Raw genomic sequence first — 24,753 nt, forward strand, 5'->3', positions numbered from 1 at the left:
TTGAAGAGATGTAAAGTTCTGACCATGCTTATTAGCAACTATTTTTATTCTTTAGAGAGCCTTTGAATAGACAAGTTTTCCACCATAATAAATGTTAAAAGATAATTTCTGAATGAATCCACTGTGGTAAATTCAAACACAGTTTGGAGGAACAGAGAGATACTATGGATACAATTTTCAAAACTGGCTAAATGACTTAAGAGCCTGCACCACACGCACTCATCAAGGAGACACTAAATAGCCTCAGCACTTTAAAAGCACTAACTTATTATATACCGTTATCAAGAGGATGAAGAGGTCACCTCTTGCTACAGATAATTTATCCCTCTAAACATAAAGTTTCAGAGACTGTTGCTAGAATTGCACACTGAAGCCTGTAACTCTTCTGGCTCATTCTTTTGCTAAAAACAGGTCTTGCCCCAGCAATTCCCAGCGAACTGAACTCCCCAGCAGTGGGTGCGTTTTGCAGAGGCTTTCCGTGTTGGAGGCATAAGTAACCCGGCATCTGCAGCGGTGCGTTCAGAAACTGCTCGGGGTGAGAAGGCATGCACTCAGGTCCACTTTCCGGGCTGAACGTGCAAGTCAATGAATTGTAACCTGGATTCAACAATCCTCTCCCATTGAGCTGCACATGTATACTGGAAAGCAGACTGGGAATTATTCATATTCTGGACATCTCAAAATCACCTGACACAACACAAGGATGCAGATCCTGCAAGAAAGGGTTTAATTTTTATGCTTATTAATTGGACCTCCATCACTCCAGCAGCTGTTTGTATAAAATCACGTAGCAAAATCACTGGAGTTTGTAAAGCTGTCAGACCAGGGTTAGGAGGCATCTACAAAAAAAGTGAGCAGAAAAACCAGCCAGACTCTTTTACGTGTTTTTCCGTAGCTCAAACTCCACTAATATTCTCCACTTCTAGCTGCTTCTTTTCTGTAAACTAGCATAATACAAGAGCAGATAGAGTTAAGTGTTAACATAGAAATTATTAGAAGACAACATATACCCAGAAGAAGAAAGAAGTAAAAGAAGGGAAGAAGAAGAGGATGCGTCCAATTACTGAAGGAGAATAAAGACAGATTCACCTGAAACCTGCAATTGCACCTCACTTGGAAATACATCGCTTTTTTCAATTACTTGCAAAGCAAGCAGGTAACTCTCAGAATTACCTTTCTTGTTTCAGATGGGTATTTAAATACTTCATGCCAACTACAGAATCTCTAAGAAAGTCTGAAATAAAACAAACGCTTTTGCCTTGCTTCATGTGAGAAAGTAACGTAATCAAGTGGTCATTTTCCTCCCATTTCAGGCAGAACCATTCCATTAGTAAGAATCCACTACAGCAAGAGACCATCCTGTATAAAATCCAGTGACATCCAATTTAAACCTAAGCAGAAAAATTCTACCTGATAACAAGCACTGAATAAAACTTGCAGCCTTGCAAGACATTACAAATGTCTCAAAAAAATCAAGCCCTCAACTTGGGAGCTGAAAAAAAATAGCATTGACAATGCCACAATCAATGAAAAATCTGGGAGAAGAAATACTTTTTTCTTCTTGTCCCAAAAAGCCCAAAACAAAACAAAAAAACCCTCCCCAAACAACATCACCAAACCAAACAAAAAATCTCTATTATTATAAAGGGGAGTCTATTTCCGAGTTCCTCATGCATCTTTTAACTCAGGGTCTAGACACATTTCTGCACTCGCTTTTGCACATACTCTTTGGTAAGTGCAAGTCCTGTGACAGCAGCCTTGGGTACCGTTAAAAAAGTCACGCAGACACAGGTCCATACATCCAAAGAAGATGATTAAAGGAGGAAGGAAGAGATGCTCGGCTGACCTGGGCTCAGTATTTACTCTGCAACTTCTTGTGTGCTTACAAGGGGAGTCACTTAGATTCACCTTTCCGAAGCATGGCAGCCTTAAAAAGGCACATCCAGTCCTCGCTGGTAATTCATGTTTCCTCCGATACGGACAGGGACAGACGACTCCAGAAGAGCCACCCTAAGTCATCAGAGGCAGCGGTCTGGAGACGAGCGCTGGCACTACACACATTACAACGACTGACATCTGCCATCTTATTTCACCTTGTTTTCTTGGCAACTTTTGTGAAAGAGGTGGAAATACTCTTAGTAATGGAATTTGCTCAGTAAGTACTGGCCGGTATGGGTATAGCGTCCCTGTCAAATTCAGGTAGGGAAAAGACAGGCTTATTAACAATAATTAAAAATTGTATCTAGGAAAGGTCTGTCAGTGCCTCACCCACGCCCTGGGGAAAGGAGAGCAAGGGTTGCCAGGTCAACCACTAATCAGAGCTTTTCAAAGGGAGACAAGTTTGCTCTCTTTTATACCAGACAGACTACTGGAAGGAGGGTATGAAATGAAGCCGGAGGGAAATACTGTAATACTGGGAGACCATGGTTGTCTTGGCAATTAAGGCCTCCCCAGGGGATTAATTACACACGGAGACAGCCAGGCATTTTAGAAAACGTTTTCTGAGTGTGCCACAAGAAGGAGTACAGCTTGGCGAGCCTGGCTCCGGATCCCCAGCAGCTTATTTCCTCTGATCCCCAGGAACGCGCCTCCCAAGAGGTGGCGATGGCCAATGTTTCATCAGCAGCTCAAAGGGTCGATTTGGCCAGCGGGGCTGTGTCCCTGCCAGAGTCCAATTCCCTTTCCCGCACACCGTTCCCAGGTAGGTTTTACAACAGTGTGGTCCTCTCCCCACTTCTCCAGGACACCCCGCTCAGGTGCTTCTCTTCTCCGTAGCCTGCCGTCCACTTCACTCCCCATTCTCAAGCCTTGGAGCACCCTATGAGACCAATTTCCCTCTAGTGCATCTTCAGTCCTCAAAATCTTGCAGATGGTTATTTTTTTCAAATGAGAGAAAATTCCGGGGAAGGAATATATTAACTTGTATTGATGACTAAAGCCTAATTCCTATAAATAATTATTTTTTATTTTCGCTATTAATCATAACACTTCCCCATCTGTATGGGAATCCTCTGGCAAATGTGAATTTGGCATGTTTCACTGAGGTCTCTGAGGCAAACACATAAATGTAAAAGAGACCTAAGATTCTCATCAATAGATATATTTCAAAATCAATGCCAATTTAATTCAGTTTGTGATCTTCTCTGACAGTATAAACTGGAAAGCTTGCAGTTATTGGAACACATGATTACTTTACTAAATTTCCAACTTAATAAATCCTAAAAAGGGGAAAATCTTTTTATTTCTCTCCATTTATTTATGGCCTGGAATGTGTAAGAATCTACAGCGAATTATCAAGAACCCCCCCTCCAAACTTGTGCAGTAATAAATTAACCCTTCTCTCCCCTGTTCTGCACTAACTAAAATAAATTGGGATTTTGTCCTGGTTTCAGCTGGGATAGAATTAATTTTCTTCCTAGTAGCTGGTATAGTGCTGTGTTTTGGATTTAGTATGAGAATAGTTGATGTTTTAGTTGTTGCTAAGTAGTGGTTACATTAGTCAAGGACTTTTCAGCTTCCCATGCTCTGCCAACTGAGAAGGCTGGAGATGCACAAGAAGCCGGGAGAGGGCATAGCCAGGACAGCTGACCCAAACTGGCCAACAGGATATTCCGTACCATATGACATCATGCTCAGTATATGAAGCTAAGGGGAAGCTGGCCGGGAGGCCACTGCTCGGGGACTGACTGGGCATCAGTTGGCGGGTGGTGAGCAACCGCATCGTGCATCACTTGCTTTGTACATTCTGTTGTTGTTGTTGTTGTTGTTGTTGTTGTTGTTATTATTATTATTATTATTATTATTATATTTCAATTATTAAACTGCTCTTGTCTTAACCCACAAGTTTTCTCACTTTTACTCTTCTGATTCTCTCCCCCATCCCACTGGGGGGGAAGTGAGCGAGCGGCTGTGTGGTGCTTAGTCACCAGCCAGGGTTAAACCACGACAGATTTCTAACAAACAAAAATATGCAAAAGTATATTTTACTACATTTTGCTGCCAGATAGTGATTGCATTGGGAACTATTTTGTCCAGATGTTTTTTAACTTGTATGGATTTGAAGAGAATTTCCTAAAATACATAGTAGGAATGATTGATTATGTGGGACAATATGGTTCTTTTTTACTTGTACCAACGCAAATCAAGAATTCCTTATATCACAAATACACAAGAGAACAGAGTCAAGGATCTTCTACCCAAAGGAAAAAAAACCACAGCATGGTGTAAAGCAATGTGAAACAAAACACATGTGGTAAAACCAGTAGTTTACAAGTATATCACTCCATATCCAACATATGTGAGCTACTTACAAAGAGAAACATTCCTCTAAGGGCCAAGGGAATGGTTTAGACACTCTTTTTAGAGGGCAATTTTTAACTTGAAAATGATAGTCCCAATAAGTGAAAGCTAAGAAATTATTCATTGATTCTGATGATGCTGTGAATGTGAGCAAGGTCAAAGTTTGCTTTCATCCAAAAGACTAGTTTGTATGTTAGATCTGAGATGCAAAACTTTAAACATGTTTAAACTGAGGCACTGAAAATCTTGGCAGGGTTGGGATGATTCCACCAATTTAAAAAAAAAAAAAATTTGCTCTGGATATTCTAAACTTCTGTCAGAAATAAAATTTAAGGACTACAATAAAAGATTTAACTGAAGCAGATTAGAGGTAGAAAACAAGTGTTATACGTATTTGTTCAATTTTTTACTGTGCTTGTGAATTGCAAAATGTATTATTTCTTCTGTATAATCAGGCAATTCCCAGCTTTGTGTGCGTCTGTCATACATCGAGAGAAGGGAGAATACCACTCTCCTGGAACAGGAAGAAGTGATTTTAAACGACAAAAATCAGTTAACCTTTTAACATATATTTTCCACTTAATCTTACCTCCAAAAAATGCTCTGCTTGCTGTTCCCGATCCAATTTTCTTGACGTTGTTGTAATCAGACCTGTGAAAAAAGGATGATATTTGATTGTCAATACCCATTGAAAAATATATGTCTCTATCGACCAGAAAAAATAAATTGATTTTTCAAACACTCAAAGGGAAAAAAGCTATTTGAAGCTATATCGGACACAGATTTCTTGACATCTGTCAAGCATTTTCTTTCTCAGTGCAGCCATTATGACTTTCTGACTAACAATGAATCTTTAAAGAAAAATGCTGTTAGAAAAGTAACTGAAAAACAGTTAGCTGTGTATCTACAGTTAACATGCTGCATTTATTACAGTGAATAAAAAAAACTTACGAAAGAATCACTATTTGTCTTATGATTAAGTGCTTCAATGAATCATTTGCATTTGACTGAAATCCTTCCGTAAAAAACCTCATTAAAGATTTCAGAGTTCTCAAACAATTAATGGGATAGGATGCTGATTACTTCCATGCCAAGAATACTTGACAAAGAAGGTTATTTCTGTAATAACTTCTTGTATACATAATGATTTCCAAATGTAATCATTCTAATGCATTAAAGGTTTTGTACTACAATTTCATCAATTTGTTCCATGCTCAAACCGAGTCTTTAAAATAAGGTATCCTTTTACATAAGGATGATCAAGTTATCTTTTTTTTTAAAGCAACGTACTTTCACAAATGATTAACCTCTTGTGAGATTTATACCAAGGAAATAAAATGAAACACTTCCAAAGTTCCCTCAGGAAAAGCGATGCATATCTTCTATGAACATAGCTTAGTTTTTTATTTTGTTCTCACCAGAGATTTAAAGAGCAGATTTGAGTTTCCCTCATACAAAACATTTCTTTGGATAGGAAAATGCATCGTGTGCTTGTTTTGCGATGGATTCTGACGAGCGTAAAGGGACCAACTTTTCCTAGAGATAAAGCTGTTTTTGGAGACAATGCCAGTGGACAAAGTCGTTCTCAGGAATTCCTCGTCTCTAAAATTACCAAGGAAGACAAAAAAATAAATAGTCTCTGGATTACCTATTACTTGTTCAATCAGACCAGCCAAACATCTAAACACAAATCCATGATGACGCTAAATTCTTCAAAAAAACCATCAGCAACATCTTACATCTACGTAACAGTCCCAGAAGGCTTCTACAGCTACAGCTCCTCATACACCGTTGCCTTCTCCTTGGAGGAATCACTTTATCTATTTTGGTGAGGAGTGGGGTAATATTACTTGAAGTAATGGGATGAAATGAACAAAGGAAAGTCCATTCTGCTTCCAATATTTCAGACTCGTTACAAGATCTATTAGACCACAGAAGTGACACTCAAGGGGAGGTCACAGAAACCAGAGTGGATCATTATAATTACATGGAAGAACCTGGTGCTGGCAAAAGGCTGAAAAACCAAAACAACTCGTATTGCCTGCATCGAGCAATTTTAAGTATTCAAAACAGTTACACCATATGCGAGAAATCTACTCACTGCATGAGTTTAAACAGGCATGACAGCACGGATGACAAATTGGTGTCATTCACACAAGATCCCCCCATGTCTAGAGAGAATGCAAAGATACAGGAAAAAAGTTCCTAATTATGAAAGAAGTTCAGTCCCAATAAATTGATAAAGTAAAAATTTCAAATTTGAAATATCCCTGTCCATCACATGCATGGTCAACTCGGATATTTATCAAGCACAACCTAACCATGGTAAGGAATATCATCATTTTTATATCACCTTCCACTTTCTTCCTTCCTAATGTGCCACTATGAACTCCACCTACTTTCTTCTTAAACAAGAAATGTCTAGCTGTAAATTATAGAAGGTCTCTGTCCTCATCATCTTCTTCAGACGCATTCACATTTCTTTTGAAGACCAAGAGCTAACATCTGAAACCGAATATCACTAACTGTCAAAATAAATATACTTGCCTTTCATCGGTAAAACTAAAACAACTACTACTACTACTGCTCCTCCTCACAAAACTACTGTTATCACTAAAGGGTTTTTTTTGTTTTCCTTTTTTTCAATGTAGAGCCTTTTGGACTTCAATAATGGTCAGAATGCCTTCAGACCTGAACTTCCTTCTAAAAGGAGTATGAACATATGACAAGTCTCTACGACAGAACTGCCTATATTTTAAACGTAGCAGATCTTAACAGATTTAGCACCCAGACTTAACAGCCGGTCCTAAAGGGCAGGTAACCAGACTATCACCATCAGTTCTGCAGACCTGATCCTGAAGTATGGTGCTAGCACAACTAGTTGTTTTTGCTTTAAAGACAGCTCTACATTCAGCTGCCAGTTCTGGGCAGTTTCCTTAGGTTGTTACAACACTCTATAGAGATAAGTGGTCATTTGCGTGTGCAGTCGTGGAGCCTCTAGTTTCCATTCCTCCTCCCTGAGGAACCCTCCCATCTGACACTCATGGTGGCCCCATTGCAGTCTCCTGGCACATACATTCCTAAAGTCACAGATAGGTCACACTACACAACACCACTGTTTAAAATATGACTATACATAAAATCGTATCTCAGCTACTTGATGTTAATATTTATTTAATTATGGTCACATAATAGTAGGATGTCAACCTGGTCCTTTCAGATTATAAAACTGTATTTCAAGGAATTCTTGAATTAAGAAATAAGACCAATCATCAAAACTGAAAAAAAGAAATATATTCCAGTTATGTCTAAGACTACCCACAGCTTTACCACTCCAGTCTCAAAGAAATTAATTTCATGGGTTTTATGAAAATCTTGCTGTGTCCCTCCCTCCTGTATTCCATACTCCATGCCATAGATACCTAATAATAGTAATATTTAGCAGGATGTAGAACTTTATTTTCGAGATACAGGGGCAACTGAGAGAAACTTGGCTTTGCACAAGAGAATATATCCCAGTTTTAGTTTTTCTCTAACTCTATTAAATCGTCACACTCTGTTACGGTGTAAAGGTATTATCTCAAGAACATAACTCACAGAGAAAAATAAACCCAAAGAAATTATGTTAGGCTGCACTGCTGGTTACGATATAATATCACAAGGGGACAATGATAAAAAATGACCCTTTCTTTTTTCCCATCTTCAATATGTGCCGTAGCTCTTCTAGACACAGCCATCTGGACAACTGTCCAAAGCCAGCTGGGAAATATAGCACGCATTTCTCACAAAATAGTCAAAACCACTAACAAGCTTCAAAAGTCAAAGCACACCTCTCAAATGGCTTCTCTCAAATTTCCAGGGAAACATCATGGTCCTCCTAAAGGCAGGAGATATTTATAACTGTGACGATTCTTTAAGAACAGCCATGAAAGTGAAGAGGAAAACTGGATCTGATAGAAAAGTTATCTACAATAAACCATCAGCTCACAAACAAGGTTATGTGATTCTGTTCCCAGCATTTCATACTTTTCTTTGACTTTCTGAGCTAAAACATCTTTGTGCATGCTGGCGTATCTGTTCCTCAGGCCATTTAAATGAACTGTTTTGTGAAACTCCAAAACATTGCTTGGCCCAATATTTCAGCTTGGAGATAACCGTATGTTCTTATATAACTTGCTTTTCTACAATACCCGTTACTTTTGCTATTGGAGTACTTTTCCCACCCTAATAAATGAACAATTACTGTTATCCTCCTGTTACAGAGTTTGGAAATGCTGGAAGGTGAATAAGCTCACCCCGCACAACACGTCCCATTGTACTGCAGGACACCGTGACAAGTCCCAGCCAACACCAACTGGGGAACGTCCTTCCAACGCCTCACTGTACACTGGGTAGGATCATCATCCTCTCCTGCACCATTTCCCTCCAAAAGGCAACTCAGCACGTGGACAGAGAAGAAATAGGAGTGTCCTTCACCCCATCACCTTATAATCTGGATGGGAGAACCAGAGATTTGGGGCAACATGGCAGACTTGCCTTACAGCTTAGGTGCAGCCATAGTGACACAGAAGAAAGAACAGGACCAAGACTAAGAAATCCTGACACTTTAACCAATACATCAGCCTATACAATCTTCAGCCAATGCATCGTCTTGGAAAGAAATCACCGGTTATTAGGGCTCAGACGTGTGATCAAGACATTTGAGCAACAATTAGCACTGATGCTTGGGATAATGTTTTTAGCACATCGCAGATGCAAAGTGAAAAAAAGAAAAAAGTTCAGTGAAAGAGATCAAAACCTATATGAGTTACTCCTCATTTGCAATGAATGAAGCATGCAGTTACTAGAGCGCAAATGAGGAAACGTAACTTATTAGCAAAGGGTAACTTGATCATAGGTCTGATGTCTTAGAATTAGTACCAGGTGTGTGTGTGGATGCATGCGTGTGTGTGTGTCTCTGTGTGTGTGTGTATAGATGACTGAAGATGACATAAAATCAGGAATAGTTATGAATTCAACAGTACGACTAATGCTTTATAATAATTTTTTGTAGAAAACTGCATCTTTATTAACAATAAAGCCAGCAAACATGAAAGAGACAGCAGCAGCTTGTTGGTTCTATTGTGTCAGCTGAGGTATGCTTTGTTATTCAAAAGTGGTATAATGTTCTGTCTCAAATGGAGTCTTTTGTGATATATTGTATTTTTTGAATAGTAGTTCTGCTTGGATGCTTAAACATGTGGCTATGCTAATGTCTATATCTGAGGAATACCCGAAAGTACACATCGCGCTCTGATGATATGCAGGTAATAGGCTCAATCTAGCGCAATTCCACTGCAATCAAAGCAGCTCTGTAAATTTATGCTAGTTAAAAATCTTTCTCAAATGATTTTTATTTTTAGTCAAGAATACATGAAAAAGCACAGAAGATTATTAACTTATTTAACATAAACAAAGCAAGGCAAACAAATTTATATTCAAATGTAATTTGAAGCCAATAGCTTTCATTTCAAAAAGTTCAGTGACTATATTTCCATTTGCACATCCAAATTATTCCTTCCTCAGGAGGTTGTGATACTGCCATGTAATCCAACCAGAGTTCCAAAATTTAATTTAAATTCTGACATTTTTGCCAATCTTTATCAAAGTTTGTTTTGTACACTACTGGAAATATAAATATATTTTATAGGATGGCCTAAAGCCAACAGAGATACTTATGTTTATGGTTATTTTTATTATTAACTTGACAAGAGATGTGGGATAATATGCAAGCAAAGTGAGAATCTTGAGAAATGCAGACAGAGTAAAAGCAAATAGCGACTTTTCAAATCTTCGGCGAATTCGATGCTGATCAAAGTGAAGGTGACAACCGAAGATGGGGGAAATAACACCAAAACTGCACTAGCCCAAATTGTCATCTGAGAATTATGTATTTATTTGACAACACTATTTTATAAATTCCATAAATTATCAACTAGTCGGCCAGAGTAGACTATGCACATAAGCCTTAATTTATACACTGGAAAAGGTAAGTGTTTCTTTGTTTTCTTAACACTTTCTGTTCTGGAAAAGGCATTCACTACCTCTGTTTCTGCAGCCAGAAAGGGTGATGGCACCTGGACAAATGTGAACCTGCCTGCTAACTCTGCCTTCAGTGCTTTCATTAGAGCGGCCAATTGTCAATTAGGATTTTCCAACTGAATAATCGACGCTCTGCCTTCAGTTAGCTCTCTTGTTTCACAGAAGGGTCCTCATACAAATAAAACCTCTGCGTGCCTGTGTGTGCTTAAGCTGATAGACCATGCTATACAAATACGTACATATATACTGTATATAGTCAAATATTTGAGTATGTATATGTATGTGTGTGACATTTTACATATACTCAATGAGGTGAATGTTAAAAGTTATCCTAAAGTATACATATTTACAGAGGTATATTTAGCTCTGAGGTTTACCAATGTTCGTTCTTTCAATATACATGCATTATCTGAAATATTTGTATTAGAAACAGGTTAATTCATGGACTTTGAGAGCCACAGAAGAAAAATTCACCAGAGGCTGTTAAATGCAAAGGCTATGGCAGAGGAAATTTCTGGATAGCTTGAACAATAGTGCACAGAGGGAAACATTGCTGTAGGTTTGCTTCTTCTGATGCTTATTCTCTATGCATCCCGATCAGCCCACGGCTGTAGGTGTGATAGTGAACTAAACTGACCTTTGGCTTAGAAGAAATTCACATATTTTTCAATTCTATGGCACCTAGGGACCAAAAATCAGTTTGCCACAGGCTATTTTCTAACACAGATTGAATTTCCCTAATACAGCTATGAAGCCAAGGAGAGTTCACTAGCCTTCTCCTTACAAAATTAAATTATTTTCCGTCAACCTGTGGATGGATAAACTTACCTGAGGTGTTTCCTGAAGTACTGCTTAAAAGATTACAGAATCTGGTATGGAGAGACAGCATATTTTACTGCTGTCTCTGGAAGTGTTGCAAATTTTATGATATAAAGAATAAATTTTTAAAAAATGAAATTTTAAAGAACTCTCTTATTAATTTCTCATTTCCAAACTTTGTTTAGATGAAATATGAAAAGAGTATATGACAGGTAACAAGCAGGCTAAAGTAAAAGAAGCCCAATACGTTCCTTGTTTTAAGCCAAAGGCTGAGTGTCTTCATAGAGATAGGAGGTGTAGGAATGCAACGTCTTCCCCTTCCCCGGCAAAAGACTAACAGGATACAATTTACTGCATGTTTTACTGCCCATTATTAAATCATCTTTTTTTTTCCTGCTATGTATATTCATGAAAACCATTTCACTAAAAAAATACAAGTGTGGGATGGGTTAGATGTATGGCTAGGGACTTCAGGTTATTACGAGGGTTTGATTGAAACCTCAGAATATACTGCCTGGCTGCAAGTCATAGCAGTACATGCTTTACACCCTCTCCACTCGCAGTGTTAGGGTCTTCAACCGGGACAGCCAGGCAGCACAGGACCATATATGTCAGGGCTTATACATCACACCCATAGAGAGATGGTCTGGATGGATTAGCCGAGGTCTCATCTCAAAGCTTTCTAGTCCCTGGTTGCTCGGGGAAACTTTCTCCTCATTAAGATACTGATCCTCATCTTCAAAGAAAACAATTTTGAAATGGAAACAAGAATATAAAATTAGAGAGCTTTCTCCGCAGAGTTACTGTGCCCCACGAGACGCTCTGAACATCCTGCAACACTGATGCTATCTTGACACAGTCCAAAGCAGATGCGGTTCCCAATCTGTCTTTCTCAAATACTGTAAGGAAGAAGGATACAAAAAGAAAACCACATGAAGATATCAAAGGAAACGTTCTGTAGAGTTACCCTTGAAAGCTCTGCTTGGGGAGAAAAATGCCTTGGGATTGTTTGCTGAAAATATGGGCCTTTTAACCCAACAAGTTAAACAGACAAAAGGAATAAGTAAAACAAACACTGCTTCCAAAAATGTTCCATAAATTCAGCGACTGGTTATACCCACTGCTCGTTCACCAGAGCCCCTAAGCTGAATTTGCAGAAATTCGTATGGGAATGTATGGGTTTACTTATGAGTCTACTAGAAATCTCAACTATTTATTAACAGCACACACAAAGGTATGAACACAGCCTTTCCGTACATATACTGAACACAGAGAAGAGTACACAGCTGTTCAGAAATACAGCCATCACTTGTCAACTGTCCCGCTACTCTTTGAAAGTAAATTTAGGACTTTAGATGGAAAAAAAAAAAAGGGCAGCCACAATAAATAGCATTAGGATTTTCCACCATACATTCAGGAAAGTAAAACTATCGCGTATTCCTAACCACTGAAATGTCAAAATGAATAGCAATAACCAGGGTAGTTTTATTACCCACCGGCAGTGAGAGGCATTGTAAACACTCTAACAGCACATTCATCTCCTGCAATAAATTAGGGATCGACAAAATGAAATTGAATTTCAAAGATAAATGATAGAAAACGATGTACATTTTACTTGGAGATGTAAACAAACATATCATTTTATATAATTACACATGTAAACCTCTAATTTAGAAAGACCGTATTCTGATCTAAATGAATGATACTTCACTGAACAAGAAAAAGAACCCACCAGGCGAGCCAGTGCAATTACGGGGAGGGCTGCTGCCTTATTGTTTTTCCTGAGGTGACAATGAGAGTGAAACGACCTCTTTGAAACAAGCTAGGTATAAAAAATGATTGCTTTTAAAAAACAGTTACGTTTTCTAATGTGCAGTTATGTCTGGGGAAAAAAAAAAAGCAGCTAAAGCAAAACCTTTTTATTCCTCTTTGGTTGTCCCTTCTGTCTCTCGTTAGAGTTCCCTCAGCTTATTGCTGAAAATATCAAAACTCTGCACAAAATGCACAGCAAACATTTACTTCAATGAAGAATTTGGATTATGCTTTCCTTTAAAGGCAGAATATGGCTTTTTTTGTTCTTAGAATGTGTTTAAAATGACAATATGGTGTGCCAGTCTGTTCAGCCTGGTGGAACAGGGGACTCGGAGGGACTCCCTTTCATCCCTTCAAAACTCAGCCAGAGCAGTCCTCAGCAACTGCAGGCAAATTCACCACTCTCCTAAATATTTACCTCCATTTTAAAAGCGGCCAGGTTTACTGTTCCCCGTATTCCTCCTGGAAGGCTGTTTGGGAACATGCCGCATGGTTGAAAGCCCCTGGTTTCTAGACAGACTGCGTTTATGAGCAATTTGCACCTTCATTTTGGTCAACTAAACAAGCCAAGCTCCTTTGGCGTCCTCTCACCTCGCACTGCGGTTCCGGCCCCATCCCTCCCGAGCCTGATGGATGGAGGGCGAACACTGCGCTCCAGACAACGTCCACACAGCCCAACTACTGCATCCTGTGGATGCACGTCTAGCAAAGAGCGGCAATCTTGTTATTAGTCCCCAAAACGCACCATTTTGTTTACTCCGCTAATGAATGTCTACTCTTTGAACCCTCAGGGATCCTTTATTTCTTCTTTTTTCCCCCAACTCCTCCTGTTTAGATGATGCCTGCTAACTCTGGATCAGAGCAAACTCCCACTTTTGAAGCCAGCATCACTGAAGAAACCACCAGACAAGATAATTTGTCTAGCCAGTACTTGAAATAATCTGTTAATGTGTGCCCTTCAGCATGTAAATTCCTCTTTCAAGACTCATCATTTTTATTTCCTCTTTAGCCAGACCCATATGCACGTATGAATTTGACTATTAATCTCCACGTCCTCGTACCTCATAAATTCTGCGGTGCAACCATATCAACTGCGTTAGTGAAGTCCATGTAGATGACACACAAAACATTTCTTAGAACATCATTTATCTTATCGGTGACATCAAGATAGGCTGATATGATTTACTTCTGGTAAAACCATGAGCACTTTAACCCCGTTTTCTATTTATTTCCATGTTTTTAATTATACTGCCTTTCAAAATATGTTTGAAAGCCTTGCAGATGACAGAGGTCAGACAAATAGTTCTGCAACTGCAAGGCTTATTTCTTCACCCTCTCTTCCTACTCTTTACCACTGACATTTTATTTGTTATCTCCCAATTGTATGGTTCAAATCCCAGATTTGATAATACTCCTCAACAGTTACTTGCTACAGGAGTTCAATTTAAGGTGCCAGTTCTTCCACATTTCTGGAGTGGAGATTATCATCGTCATTCTTGCTTGCTAAGAGAGTGATGGCAGTGAACTGGGTTTGGCCAGGAAGAAGCCAAACCCTGAACAGCTCTGGACAGCAGGACACAGTTTGAAAACCTGCCTGTGTCAAACCACAGTCACCACCTGATTGTGGTCGCTTTGGACCATAAATAAGCTCAGGCATCTCAGCGAAGTGCCTGAACTCAGGTGGGACGAAGCTAGTGCTCTTACTGCAACCCCAAAAAGCCTCCCCTCAAAAACAATCCCTCAGGGACAGGGCAGTGGAGCCACCATCAAACACACAGAGTCTGCAATCCACAGCTGCAATTTTTAAATGAAAAGACTGATAATACTCCGAGTGCCCAAATTGCTCTGGCTCCTCCAGAACAACTGATGGGCAATTCCTCCGCAGTGCCACTGTAGCCTGAGTCGCCTCTTAGGGCTGCGATGCTCTGAAACTACTGAGCAAATGCCCTCGAGGGACTGTCACGCAGGGGCTTAGCTCTCCTAAAACACTTCACACGGAAGTTCACAGTTTGTGGGATAAGAAGATTTTCAAGTTCAAAGCCTTTATTTAGGCTTAAATTAATACATAAGAATAGAAATAGCATTCGTACCTTCTTTTGTTTTCTTCCCTTAAAAAATGCAGTGCTGCCTAAAAAACTAATTGCTAATACGATGCCTCAGGACAGATTTTAACATCCCCCTGCATCGCTTTCATTTTCGGGGAGAAATTACAGAATTCTATTTGGGTTATAATTAGCATATAATTACTACTGGCAGGAATAGCTATAAATATATATAACTGGTGGCTAGCTTAGTAACCAGCACACATAATCATTATACAATTTTCTTTAATTTTTTTGTGCACAAAGGCCTCATAATTCTGCAAAAGCGACAACTGAGCCTAACTAGACTCTGGTTATAATTTATGCTAATTAATTTCACTGTTTGCAAGAAAGAAGACTTATATAACATCCGCGGCGGGGGTAGGTGGTGCCACTTCCAGTGGAAAGGGGCTATGCAAATACTCTGCACCTTGGGCTGAATACATCATGAATTATTGTTCGATCTCTTTCGCTGGCATATCATGATGTCATAACAAAGGAAGGAAAAAAAAATAATAAAAAAGTCTCCAAGGTACACTTTTGTATAACATATGCATAGGTCACAGCGTGATGAAGTCGTGGTATTTTCCTTTCTCAGTTGTGGAGGAGGTGTGGAGGGTGCGCAGGGCACAGCTGTCAGTTTTTCCTCCTAATCTAGACACCCTCACTACCTTTTAAGGAGATGTGATTTTGCATTTTTCCATACATACCCTCAACCGAGTGCTGTTCTTGACAACAGGAAAACAACCCTGCTTTTCTCCCAACTGTGCTCAAAAGAAAGGTGTTGATCCCTCATTACCAGCAATTGTCTCCAGCTCAGCAAAGCCACAGCGCTGGGAGAGCAGCGCCTTCTGCTAACAGCACATTCCCCAGGTCAACTCAGTCTCATCTTCATCTCTAATAAAAAAATGATTCATCGGCCAGGTGACCTTCCTGATCCAGAGGCAGAACGCAGAGCTGCGGAAAGAAGCCTCATAGAAAAGATATATGGCCTTGTTTCACGACATGCAACTTGCAGATAGACCTCAGCACTGTCAAGATCCGCTGCCCTCCCCAAGGTGGTCTCCTGCCTAAGAAACCATACTGAGACACCTCTGCTTGGCTTCCAGCTCACCCTCTATCTTGGTCTGTAACCTTACACGAGACATTTTATGTCTCCATGCTTCATTTTCCCCTTCCATAAAACCGAGATAATTGATATCTTTCTTTGTAAAGTGCCTTGTGATCTATAAAGGAAAAAATGACTTGTGTAAGAGTAAGGTGTTAGTAACAATCTCATAAAGCTCAGCCGTAACAGCATAAGCATTTTCCAAAATTTATTGTTAAGTAAGTAAAGAAAATCACTTCTTTAAAGACTGAAATGAATTCCTTTGCTTTCTAGGGTTTTCGGCTTTCTTTTTTTTTTCACTTCTTCATGCAGGGATTTATTTAAATTGTTATCAATGGGTAAAATACGGTATTAGCTCTGACCCCCCACTTCAGTGGCTCAGCACATACCAAATAGCAAAAATGCAGAGTAGAACTAGAACGTGAGCAGTAGCTGCTTTTCTCTGCAAAGCCAGTCCAGTACCTCAGCCTTGCCAACAGCTGTCAGAGCAGAGGAGCCACAGAGTGGGTCCTGCGTACCAATAAATCTTCGGCCGAGGAAGAGGAGCAGAATCAGTTATTTGCAAGGAGCGCTCTCTTGCTTTGACACCAAGTGAGAGGTGGGATCCTCAGGCTGAGCTCCCTCCACGTGCACAGGCAGGTGGAGCGGAGGGAGGGCAAGCAGACCCCATGTTCAGTTGCTCAGTCAGGGGTCTCAGGAGCACCCCAAGCACCATCCCTGCTGGCTGCTTTTGAACAGTGGCACTTTATAACTCCCAGAGTGACTGGGGAAGAACCTGAAGGGACTGGGATGCGAGTATAGAGGGGATGGAGGAATGAGGAGATGTACACTGGAGGAGGATGTGAACGTGCATCAATCCTGGCAGAGGAGAAGAGGAGACTGAAAGCAGCGCATGCGTTAAGCAAATCTTTGCCACCGATGGGGTTGATGATAGAGGAGCAAGGGCCAGCCATCACATAATGAATGAGGATGGAGACCTGCTACTACAGGGACTGCTTTTGGGACAGAAGATGCAGGAGCATCCAGAGGCTGTGGCAAGCTGCTGCTGGAGGTGCTGGAGCTGTAAGGACGAACACCACCACTTGCTTTTTATTGTCTCCTGCCTGAAGCCCAGCCCTGCTGTTTTGATCCATCACTACTGATACACTCCCTCTCCTGTTTCATCTTCTTTCTGCTTTCTACCTTCTCCTTTCAACTCTTGGTTAGTGCATAGGTCCGCACACCCTACTTCTTCACCCTCTGAAGGCCCCAGATAATGATGTTCACCTACCTGAAAGAGGGATGTGTGTGACTTGATCCAGGCCTCACCTGTGCTTCTCTCCTGGTCACACAGATGGGTCTCTGAGGTCCTCCCAGGCCTGCACAGCAGAACTGTGAGCCCAAGGAGCAATCGAAGCTACTCCTCTACTCCTTCCTTAGTCCTTCCAACTGAGTAAATCAAGTCTCCTTCTTAGCTACCTCCCTCTTGTACATATCCCTATCAGAAATATTAAGATGGATATGGATGAAACATATGGAAACGTATGTGTGTGAAAGCACCAGAAGAAACAACATTCAGGTTTAAAAGAATGGTCTATATGGATAAACCAAGGAGATGACTGACAGCAGTCAAACAGGTGAACTCTGGGGAATGTGCTGTTTACATCTGGGCGGAGGGCTCTGACAAGGTCCCTGCAATGACGACTTGTCAGCAGAAGACCTGTGGTCTCTTAACAGAAGGGCAACAAGGTTACAGCATGTTACATATACTATCATCCTAAGAGAAAGACAGATCGCCCTAAAGATATCCAAGATGAGGAGATGAAGCAAGCAAGCAATGATTTACAGAGCCATAAGTAAGCAAGATTCTGATGCAAAGATAACTGTTAATTCCTAAATACCTGTCCGAAACTCAGTTCCCTCTCAGTCAAGAAGAATCCCAGAGATAGTGAGGACTTCAGTTTCCCACACAAGTCATCTTGGCCACAGCAGTTGGATACACATGCCTTGGTGTGTAGGGTATGACAGTGTGAGCAGGTAAAACCAACTTACAGAGCAAGTTAAATAAAATAAAATGCCCTTCTCCCTTCACAAGGTCTCACACTGAGTTTTGTTACACTTAACTGTGACATTCTTATTTCAGTTTAGTTTTAATCTAAGCATCTTCTCAATAAAATGGATGCCACATATAACTATCCTGCTGACCACAAGCTGAGGAGAACCACGAGGATAATACACACAACCATTGTGAAACCTATTCTGTGCTAACCTATCATGACTCAAAAGCGGGTTGTTATTGCTCTACTGGATACAAAGGCTCTGAAGCAGTGTGGGATGCTTGGTGTGCTCATTTGCATCTCATTACCCAGCATGCTCTTCCTCCTCAGAGCTATTTTCATAGCGGCATTGTTGTCCAAGGCCTGGGAACAAGTGGAAAGATTTGGTGACTTTGGATGCATGCAGTTCTTTTCTACTTGCTTTGCTCCCCCTTTATAATGAAAGGCTTTGCAAAGTGGTGAAAATGAATCAATTTTCCATTTTTAAGGCTGTATGGGTGGGGTTTTTTTTCAGTAGTTTAAGCTATCAGGAGCAAATCTTGAATAACAAATAAGATTACAGAAATGTGAGCCTAATGTTCCTCCCAACGAGGTGCTCAAGCATGACGGTTTTGATCGGAGAGTAAGAAATGAGATTTAACTTTCTTCTGATTTAAGTTTCGTTTGAACAAAGAACCTATTCCAGCAAAATGTGATTGCAAGCTCATTATTCAGTGAAGGGCAAATATCTTCAATCACAATCCAGTAAGATCAGCAGCTTTCTCTGTGTGTTACAAGCCTCAACGAAGAGAACTGAACATACTGGCTTCTGTCATTGTCTACATCTAAGACTGTGATGATTTCACCCTGTCCAATTCATTTCAAAAGCTGTAGCTTCCAATTAAAAGTATAAGTTGTCAGCCAGAATAAGTGTCTATCATTTGAGCCAGAGCAGTTTTGGTTTCTGGCAGTTTTACTGCATCAAAGGGTTGATTTACAGATCAGTTACGATTTTTTTATTCAGAACTAAAGGGAATAAAACAGTCTCAGACACAGGACTCAAACCAACAGTAAGTTACTTAAGTTTTCCATAGTTTTCGATATGTTTTATAAAGTTGGAAATAAAACTTCATTCGTCAATGACTTTATAGTTTTCAACAGGCACTTAGAAATAATAAAAAAAAAAAAAATCCAGGAAAATCTAAGAACCTCAACATCATGTTCTTTAACAACATCTAGCATACAAAGATTACATTGTGCTTCATAAATGTCAACGAATTCAGCACCAAAAGCCTGTGTGAGGTATGAGGTTAACTCCTCCACGGGTTAAACAGATTTCTCCCGTTTCACAGATAGGGGATCTTAGCTATAAAAATAAACCTACACTTTGAAGACTGGTGCAAACCATAGCAGCAGCACATTTAAAACTCTTATCTCTCAGGTTTGTATTTTAAGAATGTGAGCAATTTGGAGACTCCTCCTTGGGATAAAAAATGGGTAAATATGGGTAAAAATCATGTGCAAATACATAAAAGAAAGTCTCGGAGTAAGGAGAAACCACAAGTTTCTGGGGTTTTAAGGCTAAGACTCAGTACCTCCTTAAAACATGCAGAGTATTTGCTCCTTGGGCTTCGTGTGGCAGGAGGATGAGTGGCATTTCACAGCAGGATCCTGTGAGGATGCTTTTAAGTGTTTATGCTGTATAACCCTTGATGAATCAATTAGGCATTCTCACTCACCCAAATTATTCATTTTACTAGCAGTATTGTTTTTACAGCAGTAGCACAGCCCTAGGTCTAGCAACTGGTCCTGTAGGATCCAAAAGGATCGGGTTATACCTGCTGTACGTACCTGGGATGTGCCTGGTGAAAGTGAAACAACCCAGAGATAAAAGGCAAATGGATTAGGTATTTAAAATATTTTAAGATGGAGGAAATCACCGTCAGCTTCTTTAGAGCCCAAATCTACCCCAAGCGCACTGCACTGAGCTCGGAGCCAGCGTGTTGGGGTATCACGGAGACATGCAGGAACTGGGAGCAGAGACTGGAGACTGCTTGGCAGCTGGGACGGGGCGCTGTCAGAGCCACGTTAGGCACAGATCTAATGATATGAACAACAAGCCACAATTTCCAAAAAGGCCGTGATACCTGCTAAGAGCAGCACAGAGTTGAGCGCACTGCTGGAGCACCTGGACAATCTTGGTAGCTACTGCACAGAGTGGTGATGGTGGTGCAAAACCAGGGATGCACGAAGAGCTACAGCAGCCATTTCTCTTCCAGAGGCAACGCTTGTATGAGCAGGCAGAAATGAATCGAGGCGGCAACAGTACAAAGTTACAAAATAATGAACAATAGTTCATTAAAAAGTGAAATGAGCAACAGTTCATTAAAAGTTCACTAAGACACTCAATGCCTGAAAATTATTTTGCTTTGTCAGTCAAAGGAAGGAAGATAAAGAAGTAAGATCAAATGCACTTTCAATACATGGATTTTTCCGAAAGTCAGTAAGTATTTCCCCAGCCACACCACCGAAACCCCTCTCAAAGCCAAGGGTTAGCGCAGTGCCACAGATCAGAATAGGACCCTGGTTAACCAGTGCAGGTAAGACTCCCTGTACTCACCTGCATCCTACCTGGCTGACAAAACCCCCTGTGCAGTCAAAGGATAGAAGCAGGCACTTCTTAAGCATGATTTATATCGTTTATTTTGGATATCCAAGCTAAGAGGAGATAAAATGCAGTTTAGGGATATCTCTCTCTCTCCAGTCACTATAAAGGCACTTTACAAAACTAGCTCAGGTGCAGATGACTACAGAGTTTGATAAGGGGAATCCCATCCTCTGTGTCCTAAGAGATAAAACCCAGCAGGCAGAAAAGGGAGGCAGGACAGGACTGTCTCTCACCCCAGGTCCTTCCCTTTTTGGGGCTGATAGCGTGGCCTTACGGCATACATTAGAGCAGCTGCAGAAACTGTCTGGGAGCTGTGAAGCAGCTCTGAATCCCTTATTTTAGGCTACATCACCCTCTTTCCCATCATTGGTATTTCTCCGGGATCCTCTGCCGGCTGGCCCCTTTCCATGTCTCTGTGCGAGGAGGGACCTCTCCTGTCCTGCGGCTCAGACGGTTCCCTCATCCTCTGGCTGTTGGAGTTCAAGGAGGGAGATAGCACCTGTGACCCCTATTTCTGCCGCTGAGATAAATTCAACTTTCCATTCAATTTTTATTTCTAGGTGAAGACAAGTATGATAGATTAAAACCAAAACCAGCTGAGCATTCAGTCTGGAAGCTGCTGCAGCGCTGCACTTCCAGCCTGCCGGACCCAGACAGCCTCTTGCCTCCAGCTATGCCAGTTATTGATTTTTGTACCAAAACATTTACACTGGCACAACCCCCAGTGAGTGCCATTATATGGGTATAAAAGTGCTTTATACTAGCATAGATTATGAGATAAACAAGCTCATTTATTCTGCTGTAACCACATTCACTTCAGGGTATTGGTACTGCTTTAATGATACCCGTGTAGTTAAAGCAATACAACTTGTGTCTACAGACAAGACCTCGGCCTAATGGTAATTAACACAGGCATTTCCAGCCACCCTGAGCAGCTGAGGTTTATGGTAGAAATAGCAACTGACCCATAACAATTCACAACAGCATCAGAAACCTCTATAAAACAGCTCCACCTTCAATTGCTTTTGCCACATTTGCGGGAAGGATGTTTATTATACCCCTTTTAGCAGGAGGCCCCAAGAGCTAGGAGTTGCTTGTGGCCACTTTTCTCTTGCGTCTGGACAGCAAAACAAAAAAAATAATCAATTCAGCCACTGACATTTTGCTGTGAAAGAGCTAAGCCAGCACAAAAATGCTGATAAAAGCGGCGGTTAACCCTGCGCTACCCTTATTGTTCTTTATTCACCAGCACCGAGCGCTCGAGCAGCCCGTGGAGCGCGGGAGAAGGGGCTTTGCCATCTGTTGCCAGGGCTGACATCACCCCTGTTTGCTCAAGCATCGCTGCTGGGGGCTGTGCTTGCATCATTAATCAGCTCTGGCCTGTGCTGGCCCATTCAGCAGGGCCGCGGCCGTCAGCTCTCGAGCACCTCGCTGCAAAAGGGACCTGCCAAAATGCTTGGCCTCACTTGGAGAGAGGTTTGGATATACGTCAAGATTACTTTGGACGGAGTATTTGTCTACTCATCCCGGGAGAAATTGCACCCCGCATGGTAGGTAACTTGACAAAGGGATTAAAAACAACCCCAGAAAACCAGCCCCCTCTCCCATAAGCACCCTCCATGGGTTAAACTTAACTCCAAAACACAGAAAACCAGATTGCGCTTGCCACTGAGACTGGATTTGCCAAGAGGCTGCTGAACCCATCAATGTGATAATGGATACACATTTTGCTCAGATTCGTACTCCCGGTCTCTTTAGCTCTTTTCCCTGAATAATACTAGAACAATCTCATGGGAAACTATAAGAAATTCCTTGTCCAGAAAAAAATGAGGTTTAATAAAAAAACGGGCTTCCAGTGCAGACAGGTGGGAATGCTGCCGTTGGACAGTCAGGGAACTGAGGCACAGGGGAGCTTAGAGACTTGCTCAAGGTCAAACACATAGACGTGCACGAGCAAGGAAAGACAGAAGCGTTGCCTACAACTACTGCAACAGCACAGACACCAGCTAGACACAGGGGCTCCTCATTTCCAACCATATTCTATTTTCCCCAATGTCTGAGTGGGTCATGCAACATTAGGATAGACAAAGGGCAATGTCATGTTTAAAATATATACGGCATAAATATGGAAAATGCTTAACAAAACCAAAATATATATTGAACAGGTTTCCAGAAATATACAAAATTTCCATTTGGAGGTGTTGTGTTTTTTCCTTAGGGATGAAGAGGAGAACACAAATACAACTTTCTTTTGCAGGAAGCAGATCTGTAATTGAAAAATCAGTAATTCGCGAAATGTGAAACATCAGATGGGACTCACCTTGAGATTAAGACATGTAAATGTAGGTGTCTGCGTGCGAGGTAGGGGGCTCATCACGACATGTTTAACTCGGTTGCCTACACATAAGCATCCAGGGCTTTGGGTTCTTCTGCTGGCCACCGGCTGCCGTACTGGAGAGACGCGGCTCTCCTGCAGGTCCTGCGGATGCCTCAGGTACCCCAGGGCTTCACATTTAGCACTCCATGCCCACGTCTGGAATGCTTTTCTCCCAGTTTGAGGGAGAAAAAGAAAACATTACTTTGCCTGTGTGTTCCTGCAACATGACGATGGGGACAAATCATTGAAGAACAATTTAGGTTCCTACTTTCAGTGACCTTAATTTCATTTTCACCTTTTATGACCTGTTTTCCAGACCCTACCTAACATCAAGCTGTGCTAATTAATACCTTCCTGTACTGCTCAGCACCACTGATAGCGTTCCTCACAAGTGTTTTTGACAAAATTGGGCATCAAATGAAGTGCTTTTCTCACTGAATCTCAGCTTTCCAACAGTTGTGGTTTTTTTGTGAAAAAACCCACACCTCTTCATTACAGTGTTTTTAATTTCCATATTTTTTTTCTAAAATTAGGAGTTTGGATTTGAGGATCCCACTGTGCTGTCTAATAGTCTCTCTTCATGCCTTGATGCAGCCCAAGTTCCCACAGCCCTCATATCCCAGAATCCCAACGGGACAAAAACTGCTGCTCAGAAGAAGCTGTCTGAGCAGGTTGCCCAGCCCAGAGGACTGGGAGCTGTAGAAAAGGCATTGGGACTGCTATTCTCAAAAGACCAAAGAAGTATTTTAAATTTTGATTTTTCACCCCCAAAAATTCAAACTTGTATATGGCATTTTTTAATGGGGGGGGGAGAGGGGGAGGGGAACAAACCCAGGCTCTCCTGTGCTTTATACAGTGATATATAACTTTGTGGCATGTCACCAACCGAAAATCCTCCTTGCAGAAAGAGTTTCCTGGCTGACACGTATTCGGTTTCTGTAGTACTGTCATCCCCTGACTGTGCAATATGTCCAGTTTGGAAGGGCTAAGGAGCTGAGTTAGACCCCAACTAGCCCTTGAATGAGTGGGTGCTCAGGGCTGCAAGCAGATACATCTGTTTTCCTGCCCTTCTCAATACATAGCCACCGACGACACCAGCTCCGGAGCGGGACCTGCTCGCTTTGTCCCTGCCCTGCTGCCCCCAGGGAAGAGGCAAAGGGTTGGCTTCGGACGGGGGCCTGAGAGATGCATCAGCCACAGGCGATCCTGTGTCTCCGTTCTTGCTCCACACTGCCCCTCCACAGGAACGATACAGCCTTAGATGAAGTTGTTTGATAGCTCTATATTAAAACACCTCCTAACTCGGAAAAAAACCCCACCCTTCCCGTAATTTTACGAGAGCTACAGCATGGCAGCACCATGCCATCACAGGAACAGGATTAATATTTCAACTGATATGACACCAAAACACCACATAGGATGAAAGCCATCTTGTCTAGTTTTGGCTAAATAAATCTGGGTGTCCTGTCTAAGCCTGTCATCCAGGTTTCTGT

At 41.3% G+C, this 24,753-nt stretch overlaps 1 protein-coding gene across 1 annotated transcript in view; it reads right to left on the reverse strand.

Annotated features, from left to right (window-relative positions):
* The window catches only part of FAT3 (FAT atypical cadherin 3), a 355,517-nt gene that overhangs the window by 131,821 nt on the left and 198,943 nt on the right, over positions 1 to 24,753 (reverse strand). The window contains exon 5 of the mRNA XM_075140169.1: positions 4,889 to 4,950. Within this exon, the coding sequence (XP_074996270.1) occupies positions 4,889 to 4,950 (62 nt within the window). The remainder of the gene's footprint in view (positions 1 to 4,888; positions 4,951 to 24,753) is intronic.

The sequence above is a fragment of the Calonectris borealis genome, chromosome 1 (assembly GCF_964195595.1).
Source record: "Calonectris borealis chromosome 1, bCalBor7.hap1.2, whole genome shotgun sequence".
In the NCBI taxonomy this organism is placed as follows: Eukaryota; Metazoa; Chordata; class Aves; order Procellariiformes; family Procellariidae; genus Calonectris; species Calonectris borealis.